Source organism: Octodon degus, unplaced genomic scaffold (genome assembly GCF_000260255.1).
Source record: "Octodon degus isolate 3935 unplaced genomic scaffold, OctDeg1.0 scaffold00084, whole genome shotgun sequence".
Taxonomy (NCBI): Eukaryota; Metazoa; Chordata; class Mammalia; order Rodentia; family Octodontidae; genus Octodon; species Octodon degus.
The window spans coordinates 11,524,896-11,535,293 of NW_004524660.1; the positions used below are offsets into that span (position 1 = coordinate 11,524,896).

At 38.4% G+C, this 10,398-nt stretch overlaps 1 protein-coding gene across 1 annotated transcript in view; it reads left to right on the top strand.

Moving 5' to 3' along the window:
• Sass6 (SAS-6 centriolar assembly protein) overlaps positions 1–9,747 on the top strand; it is a 50,376-nt gene extending 40,629 nt beyond the window's left edge. The window contains exons 15-17 of the mRNA XM_004636976.2: positions 6,150–6,247; positions 8,044–8,138; positions 8,234–9,747. Coding sequence (XP_004637033.1) covers positions 6,150–6,247; positions 8,044–8,138; positions 8,234–8,340 — 300 coding nt within the window. The 3' untranslated portion in view covers positions 8,341–9,747. The remainder of the gene's footprint in view (positions 1–6,149; positions 6,248–8,043; positions 8,139–8,233) is intronic.
• The last annotated feature ends 651 nt before the right edge of the window (positions 9,748–10,398 follow it).

Sequence of the window (10,398 nt, forward strand, 5' to 3'; positions counted from 1 at the left end):
TATTTATTTATTTAATCATTTTGGCAGAACTGGGGATTGAACTCAGGCCAATGCACTTGCCAGGGAAGGGCTTATTCTTCTGAGCCATCTCCCCAGCCCCCAAGTACAATATTCTTACATTTAAGAATTGTCTGGTGTTTGACTGGTTCATCTATTTTGGTTGTCTTAATGTTTTTGACTTCTTTATATATACTAGGTATTAGTCCTCTGAGGAATGGCTGACAGAAAATTTTCTTCTATTCTATGGGTTGTGTTTTCACTCTGGGGTGTTTTTCTTGCTGTGCAGAAGCTTTTTAATTTGCTATGATTCTACTTGTTGCTTCTCGGTACTATTTCCCTTGCACTCTGGTTCTGCTCAGAAGGCCCTTGCCAGTGCCTGTGCAGGGGAGAGCAGCTGGTCCCCCAGGGGGGCCTGCCTGCTTGTCCCAGGGTGGGGCGATGCCCACTGAGTGCCATCTTTCCTGCTCCTGTGCTAGACAGGCACCCCTGGTTGGGTGAGGGCCTGCCTGCGTGCTGGGGGTGGGAGACACTGTCATTGTGACCTGCTTCCTTGCTTTGGGGAGGGATGCTGCTCCATTTACCAGTGTTTTTTTAAATGAAAAATAAAACAAAATTTCTTAACAAGATAGTAAGAGAATAACAATAGTTAATACTTCATTGTCTTTAAGGTAGTTACAAGACTTGGATTCTGGTACTGTTGCAAAGAAGAAATAATAGCACAAAACTTTTCAACAGAGATAAGCAAGGAGTATAAATAAAACAAATTAGCATAGATATGAAAATGTTTTTGAATAGTGGACTATGTAAATTGGGGGAGTATTTGAACTTCCTAGTTCCTGTTTATCTTCCTTTTATTTTGTTCTTTGTGTGCGTGTATATTTGAGTATGTGTGTGTGTGTGTGTGTGTGTGTGTGTGTGGTTTTTTTGTGCTAGAAACCAATATTTAAGCTTATTAGTAACTGTCTGAGGGCCGGCGAGATAGCTCAGCAGATTAAGCATTTGCTTAGGCAAGCTCAGGAGCCAGAGTTCAGTCCCTGGCACCACATGATGTGCCCGCCCTGCCCCCAGGCCCGCTGAGCCAGCAGCTGAGTCTGGGCATGGTGGCCAAGGAGGCTGAAAACAGGATGATCACTACGAATTTAAGCTGTGTAGTGAGACCCTGAACAAAATAAATTTTAAAAACTAAGAAAATAAAGTCTTAACTTATTTCACTTAGTATTATGTTCTCAAGTTGTATCCATTTACCTACAAATGCCTCGTTTATTTTTCTTTATGGCATTGTAATACTCCATTATGTATAATTATCATATTTTTTTCCTTTTCTGTTTCTGAGATCTAGCTATTATAAATTGTGCTACTATAACCAAGAGTATTCATGTAACCTGTAATGTAATTTTAAATTTTGGAAGATACCTAGGTGGGAATAGCTGTTGGGATTTTTAAAAGATTTTTTATGCATATTTAGCAGGGATGTTGGTCTGTGGTTTTCTCTTGTTGTTGTACCCTTGTCATTTTGGTAACTATATTTCTGGTGTCCCGGAATGATCTTAGAAAAGCTCTTTTTCTTTAAGTTCTGTGGAATACTTTGAGAAACAGTTGTTCTCTTATATTTGGTAATATTTGATACTTGGTGCATATCTTTGCCGGGGATTCTTTAATCACTGTATCACTCATTATTAATCTGCTTAGGCTATTGCACCTTAGGGCTCAGTTGTGGTAGATCAGATATGGAATTCACCCATTTCATGAACACATTGTTCTAAAAAACAAACCCTAGTGGCCCTTGGACTTATTCCCTCGTCCCACTCTTTTGATCTAGCTAAAGGGGTTTTTGTTTCGTTTTGTTTTTTTCTTTGCAACAATCCAACTCTGTTTCATTGATTCTTTGTGTTGCTCTTCTGGAGTCAGTCTCACTTATTTTTGCTTTGATCTTCATTGTCCATTTCTTTCACTAATTTTTTATTTGGTTCTTGCTTTTCTATGTTCTTGAGATGTATAATTAACTTATTTGATTGCATGCCACAGATTTCGGTATGTTGTATTTTTATTTGTATTCAAGAAATTTTTATATTTTCTGAATTCCTTAATTCAGCTTATTTGAAATTGGTTTGTTCAGTCTGTACATTTATATGATTTCTGTCATTGCTCTTGTTATTGATATTTAGTTTTATTCCCTTGTGAAGAAAAAAAACAAGAAATTAATTCAGTTTTTGTGAATTTGCTAAGACTTGTTTTGTGGCCTGAAATACCTAGTCTAAGAAGTTCCATTTACGAATGAGAAGAATATATATAATCTGTAACTATTAAGTACAGTTAAAAGTACAATTAAATCCATTGATCTATAATAAATCCATTTCATCTATAATAAATTCTTACGGTTTATCCATTGGTGGGAATTGGGTTATTGAAATTTACTACTATTATGTTGGAGCTTGCCCTTCTCTTGTATAGTACTAATGGTATTTGTGTAATAAAACTGTATGGTCTGACATTAGGTGCATATAGATTTATAATCATTATGCAGCTTCTTTTTTTTTAAAATGTATTTAGTACAGGGTCTCACTACATGGATCATACGTAGTGATTGTCATAGTGAGTCTCCTGTTTTCAGCCTCCCAAGTGCTGGAATTACAGGCGCATGCCACTGCGCCCAGTCTCAGTCGTGGTCTCAACGTGCCTCCCCACCCCCGGAGGGGAGGTAATTATGCATCTTCTTGCAGAATTGATTCTAATGAAGTTCCTGTTCCCCCTGAAACCTCCTTAGACTTACCTTACTACTTGAATGCATTTCTGTTGGCATTCTGGTCCGCAAAGCCCAGACCAGTGTCTTACATCCCTCACTGCTTATAAGATTCTCTTTCTCTAGCCAGCCTCTCCAAACCTTTCTGAACTCTTCCTATAATTAAGTTCCAAAGTCTTCTAAACCACGTGGCCAGGTATAGTCTGCAGTGACCCCGCTCCTGCTACCAATATCTGTCTTTGTCACTTTTCATTACTCATATAAAGTACTTGACACCCACAACTTTAAGGAAGATAGGCTTACTTTAGCTTGTGTTTTCAACACGTAGTCAGCTAGCTCCAAGACAGGAAGGGTGTGCTGAAAGGGTCTGATGGAGGAAAGCTACTCACATAGCAGCTAGAAAGCAGAAAGCAAAGAGAGGAGCCATGGAGATATTTCACTCTTCCAGCTCCTGTCCCTGTGACCACCTCTGACCAGGGTCCACTACTTGATACCACATTCAGTTACTGAACTCTCAGTGGTGAGTATAGTACCCCTGTGATCCAGTCACTTTCTAAAATCACCTCTGAACACATGAGGCTTTACAGGGACATTCTAGGTTTAAACTGTAACAGTTATTGTTGGGCAATTTATGTTCAGAGTTATTATGGAAAAGTATGGACCTATCAATTTGTTGATTTTCTTAGTTTTTCGGAATATTCTTTGTTTCTTTCTCCTATTCATCTTTGTGGTTTGGTAGTTTCTGTTTCCTTTTTGTATATTTACTCTTCTAGTAAGTTCTCTGCTTACTAGTAAGTTCTCATGCAGTCATGGTAGTAGTTAGCGTTCTTTCTCTTCTGGATGTAGAGCTTCCTTAAGTTTTATAAGGCTATTCTCTGGTGGTCATTAATTGCTTCAGTTTTGCTACTTAGAAGGTGTTTACTGTTGTTGTTTGGTCTGTGTGGTAAGGAGATTGAGCCAAGACCCTTGAACACATTCTACCAAGTAACTTGCCACTCAGATACATTACTAGCCCTCTTCTCCTTGTCTTTGACATAGGTTTCCCCAAGTCTGTCTACCTGTCTGTCATTTAACTGTTTATCTGTATTCACTTGGCTCTTATGGAGCTTTTGAAAAATTATGTATTCTTTTGAATACTTTTTTAGTTATTTCATCTACTTCTCTGTATTTGGAATCTGTAACCAGGTAGTTATATTTTAAGGAGATGTCATATAAATTATTTTCTGTAGTTCCTGTGTTTCTTAGCTGAAATTGGTGCATATGATACAGTGAATGTGTCTCAACCGTATGTTTTTATGTGATGGCATTAGTAAACAGCATTCTGAAGAGATGTCTTTGGATTTTGATTTGTTGCACAGTTCTGCACTTCCGTCCTGAGACTGGAGGTGGACACTGTCATCTGTGACTTCTTTGGCTGTGATCTAGAGTTTGAGTACAGTGGGTCCTGTTTTGGAGCCAGAGACCCACTGTTCCTGCAGGTCTCATGCGTGAGGCACAGCGTACACAGCGCAGTTGGCGCAGCACCCTGTGTGGCTCTTTGTCCCATGGGAGTGGTGCCCTTTTTGGTGATGGTGCTGTTGTCAGGCTGCTGATGTCAGCTTCTCTGGTCCAGCAGTGTCCTCTCAGCAGACACTTTTGGAGGCCCAGGTGCTTCCTGTTAACAGGTGACAGCAGGAATCACAACTCACTGTGGTGCTCGCAGTCTTTCTGCAGCAGTGTGCTCAGAGAAGATGTGAGAGTAACATTGTGGGGACCCACCAGGGTGCAGTGGCAGCAGGAGTTGTGGTTTGCTCTCTGCCACCTCTGTTGGTCCCCCCCCACCCCCCGTTCTTCTGCTAGGTTGAGGGGTGGGGCACTGCTGGAGTTTGCAACTAGGCCCTACTGCATCCAGGTGAGTGCTGCAACCTCCCGAGGGCACCGCTCCCTGGGAATCAGGCGTTCAGCACAGGAGCCTTTAGGAACAGGTAAGACCCAGTCTAGCACTCAGGCCTGTGCAGTTTTAGTCTGCACATGAGACTAGCACTCAGCAGCATCCAGGACCCTGGCGGACTTCCGGAGCTCAGTCCTTCTGATAATGTTCTATTTTTGCTCAACTTTCTAATTTTTGGTGACCATAAACTAGATGATTTATTCATATCTTTCTACCCTCTTTTGTTCCCCCTCTCTTTTAAGTCCCCTCTTTTTGCATGTTTATTTTTTTCTAAGGTATGTTAGAATTATTTTATGGAATTCTGTTATGTTAAATGTAGGTTGACATAGGAAGATGTTATCTTTATATTACTGAATGCCAGTGGCCAAGTAGAACATATATTTTCCTAATTTAGAATTTTACTTAAACTAGTATCTGTTCTTGGTTATGAGTTTTTACCCAAAATATATATGCTGTTTGCTGATAACTTTTGTTTCTCTATGGAAGTGGTCATTTTTCTTTTTTTCCATTTTTCTTCATCGTCCGTATGGTGATTTTGGTTTAGACTTTTACCATCCTGGTGTAAAAGTCATAATACATTATTACTTTAAACTGGATCCAGGCATAATTATTACATAAACAGCATATATATTTTGGGGAAAAACTCATAACCAAGAACAGATACTAGTTTAAAATTCTAAATTAAGAAAATCCCAGCACTCAGGCTGAGGCAGGAGGATTGCCATGAATTAGAAGCCAGCCTGGGTTATATAGTGAATTCCAATAAATAAACGAACTACTGTACTTCATGTACCAGTTTATATTTTGAAATAGATTCTTGAAATAGATACTTTTGACTATTTCAAAATTCAAAGCACTCATTTTGAAACCTTATTTTGTAAGTTCTTAAAAAGGGAAGCATTTTCAGAATACATGAAATAAAAGAGGTATTGTGATACTCAGTGACTTCTAACACTATCACACTTCACCTATTAGTGTTCGTGTTTTAAAATTTTAACTTGTATTATTAGTGCATGTTTGTAGTACACAGTGATTGCGTCCATTGTGGGAAGTTGGTGTAGGCACATCACCCTTCTCTGTCTTTCCTCTCTCAATGGTTAAGAGATCACTGTGTGTTACTCATGTTGCTGCATGACAGGAAAATGATCTCTAGTAATTGTCTAAGAAAGACAATTTTTATTAACTCACAATAAGAGTATACTTGCTGGGGGGAGTGGTACACGCCTGTAATCCTAGGACTTGGGAGGCTCAGGCAGGATTGCCCCAAGTTCGAGGCCAGTGTTGATTATATAGTGAGTTCAAGGACAGCCTAAACTATATAGTGAGACCTCGTCTCAAAAAAAAAAAAAAAAAAAAGCTTATGCTGTAGCTGTATTTTTAGTCTAAACTTATCAAAATAAAAATGTAGCCACCCATCTCGATTAGAGAAGTGAAGTGACAGCGGGATTCTCACTCATTGTGCACGCTCCTTCCTCACAGGTTCACTTTAACTTGCAGTTTGCAAAACCAAGTACCTCCCTAGGGGACGCTCACCCAGGAGCAGCTGCCAGCGCTCCATGCTCAGCTGATAAGGAAAAGTAAGTAACTACTGACAAGATGTAATGCTTGTAGTTTTAAAGATTATCTTTAAGAATTTTTACAGTTCTGTATGTGTGTGTAGAACGTCATCATTTTTGTACAGTATACCTAGTTTATACTGTAAAGTTTTGTTGATACTGTACCACACAGTACTAGTTTTATATTCTGGTGCACACAACACTATATGAGTTAAAATACACAAAATAAAACAAATGCAAATAAAAGTCATCAAATTGGAGATTTGTTGTGAATATTGTGAGATAGATATATAATACATATATATTATACAGTTCTCATTTAGTGACTGATAAAATTAATGACCTACTTGGGAGATGGAATTCTGTCATTAAACTAGGAGTGTCTGTACTTACTGAAATCACGAAGAGCAAGTTGGGGAAGACTTGTCATTTAATTTTTTAAAAAATTATTAGTGCATATTTCCAGGATATATTAATTACACTCATTGTAGGGGATTGGTAAGTGGACAGAACATGTGTTTTTTTTACGTATTAGGTTGTTACAGGGTCTCACGATGCAGCTCGGATTCGTGGTGATCCTCCTGCTTTTAGTGGCCCCAGCACTGAGATTACAGATGTGCACCTCTGGTTGGCTCAGTCTGCCCTGGGGCCAGGGCTGGCTCAGCATCTGGTGCTGGGGATCAAACCCAGGTCCCTGTACTTGCCTAGGCAGGCACTTTAGTCTGCTGAACTGTCTCGCCAGCCCCAAAATTTATTGTGGCTCAGTGTTTTGTTGTTTTGTTTGCAGTACCGGGGATGGAACTTGCGGCCTTGTGCATGCCAAGCAGGTGCTTATGCCACTGAGCTGTTTCCTTGGCCCTTATTTTTAAGGGTATAATACCATTTGGCGAGATCCTTTAGTGACTTACTACAGATATATTACTAGGGAAATTGTTAGCACTTGTATAGATTTAGAATGGAGGAATGACTGGTAGAAAGGGGTGAAGTACAGACGTTCATTTTCTTTTGAACTTTCACATTATATTGTTCTAACTTAAATTGTCTATTCATGTGATAAATATCACGTATTTATATTACAATGCCAATTTGAGTCACTAAAGTTTTTGAGAGCTTTTGGTTAAAGGAAAAAGAAATTTTAAGTATAGGATGAAACAGAATTAACTAAGTGATGATGCTCTCAAACCACACTGTAATCATGTCTCACTTTAGTGGTTTCTAAAAGTTGGATAACCGTGCTTCTCCCACAGCACTTATTTTAGTCTGTACTGTGGAGGGTAGTCTAGGTATGTACAATAAATTATATTTGCTTAGGAAACTAGTAAAGCATGTGATCTGAAGCAAGCTAACGCACATATTTTAGCTGTGAAACATTTTTCTTCATCCCAAGGATCAAACCCAAGAGCTGTCAGCATGGAGGCAGGCGCCTTGTCACTGAGCCACACTGCCCGCCCAGTCAGCTAACATAGAATACAAGTTGGATGTCTTAGATTTTGAAATATTTGCACATACATGATGAAGTACCTTAGGGATGGGACCCTAAGCCTAAGCTGAAAACTGATCTACATTTCTTAATATACATAGATTGAAGATAACTTTGTATGTTTGTAGTTTACTGATGTTTTGAGTGTGACCGATCACACGAGGTTGTGTGGTTTTCTACATTTAGTAAACATGTCAGTGCTCAGTACATGTCAGTGCTCAGTAAGTCTCAGGTTTCTTGGACTACACACATCCAACTTAATGTCCGTGTATTGCATAAGCTTTCAAAAGTAACTCATAAAATCAGACTTGGAAAAACCATTATTTTTCTTTCAAAGTGGTGAAAATTTAGGACTGGAATCCAGATACTTGAAGAAAAGAGAAGATAGCATTCCTTTACGTGGCCTCAGCCAGAACCTATTTATTAATGCAGGTGAGAAAACACGTGTGAACTGGATTTTATACAGCATGGTTTAATTCAATGTATAGAAACATAGTAATAGTAACCATTCTTGTCCTCATTTGCAGACCATCAGAAAGATGGCACTCTGGGAATGTTACAGACTTCTTCCAAACCCACAGCACTCCCTTCCACATCTTCAGCCTATTTCCCGGGACAGTTGTCAAGCAGTTAGAATTCTGGCGTTATTTTATGTATTTATTGCCATTTTAAACTCAGGTGGTTTAAAAATATTAATAGAAGTCCAACCCTACGCAGGGAAGTTTCAAAGTTTACTTGAGCTGCTGCTGTTAAGATTGTTTAGATCATTAATAGCACAAGGATTACTATACAGGAGCAAATCTGTCCTGGGAATTGATAGAATAGTGATTATTTTGGGTCTCTGTAACAGTAACATGAATTTCACTAAGGAGTTTACCAATTCTTATAAAGGATATTCTAATTATACTGAAAATCTGCTCAGAAAATGGAAACCAAAGAGTGCTAATAATGCATTTTCAAGTTGCCGCCTGACAATTATGAGGGAAAGTCGCATCTGAGATTCTCCATTTTCCGAACATTAAAGTGTAAATCTTAATGCCACCCCATGTAACTGGAGTGAGTTAAACCTTCATAGCAAATAACGTAAGTACTTTCCTTGAAACTTAACTTTTTATATGCTTATACAGTATCCAAATTATTTTTATATAATCAGCATAAAGTGTGATTAGAGCTGAAGTTTGCAGGATTTTAATGCTTTCTGAATAGTTTACACTCATCTAACTTTTCTTCTTAATTTGGAACCTTATTGGTTTCATAGTTATCTGTGGAATTTTGTTTTAAAAATTGGAACCATATAGACTCTAGCGTAAGGGTTATCGTGCTTGCTTTGGCAGCACATATAGTATCGTGAGTAATCACTGTACTTATTTTTATATCTGAACTTGGATTCATTAGTGTTTACTTAATGAAGTACTACAACTTTTAATTAGAAATTGTCCTTGGGACAAAATTTTAAAATTCGTACAGAATCAGGGCCCCATTTTGTTTTTATTGACAGCCACTCAATAAGAGTAGCATTATCTTTGAGAATCCTCTAAATCAATTTTAGTGAACTGCTAATGCTTATGTGATAGCTTAAAAAGTCAGTTACTTTACATAAAGAAAACATTTCAAGATGATATACCAACATTCCTTCATTTATGTTAAGACAACCTTTGTTTTGCTTTTTAATACTCTGAAACTGTTGGTAATTGCCACTTACCTTATTAGGGATCTAATCAGAAAATTCAGTAACTAATATTGTGCAAAGACTTTTCCTTATTTAAGTATTACAATACTCATAGTAGTTGCAATAACTTGAAAGAACATATTTTTCAAAGAAGTCTCTTGGCTACATGGGAATGCATGTTGCTGTAAATAGTCTGTGATGTAGATTTATACACATATACGTAAAACACTGATGTGGATTGGATGAGATATATGACATACTGCTAGCTTTAAAAATTGTATGCAAAGGCCAGTAAGATAGTTCAGGGAACTAAGTGCCTGCTTAGGCAAGCACAGGAACTAGGGTTCAATCCCTGGCACCACATTCCACGCCGGCCCCAACCCGGGGTGCGCTGAGCCGGCCACCAAGATGGTATGGTGGTGCAGGCCTGTAATTAATCCCAGCACTGAGGAGGCTGAACACAGGAGGATCACTACAACTCCAAGCTGTGTGTAGTGAGATGCTATACAAAAAAAAAGGGCAAGTGCATGGTCTATTCTCCGGTACCACATGCTATGCTGGCCCTGGAACTAGGCATGGTGGCACACGCTTTTAATTCCAGTGCTGGGGAGGGTGAGACAGGAAGATCACTATGAGTCTGAACTGCACAGCAAGACCCTGTATCAAAAAAAAAACAAAAAAAAAAACCCCCCCAAAATTAAAAAGTATATGCAGAGACATGCCTTTCCATATACCAATTGAATTTTGAAGTTATTCTATTTGCTAGCAATTATTTTATATTAAGATTGTATGTGTAGACTTTGCCCTACCTCTGAAAATTTTGAACATTTTCCAGTGTATAGTTGTACATGTTTTAATAATCAAAATCTTCCCTAAATTTTTTTTTCTCGTTTTCTTTTTTGTGGAACTGGGCGTGGAACTCAGGCCCTTTTATTCTACTGAGCCATCTCCCTGGCCCCCCTTTAATGTTATTTCATTTAGTTTTTAAAGTTACTAAAATTACTTTGCGACTATGACATGAAA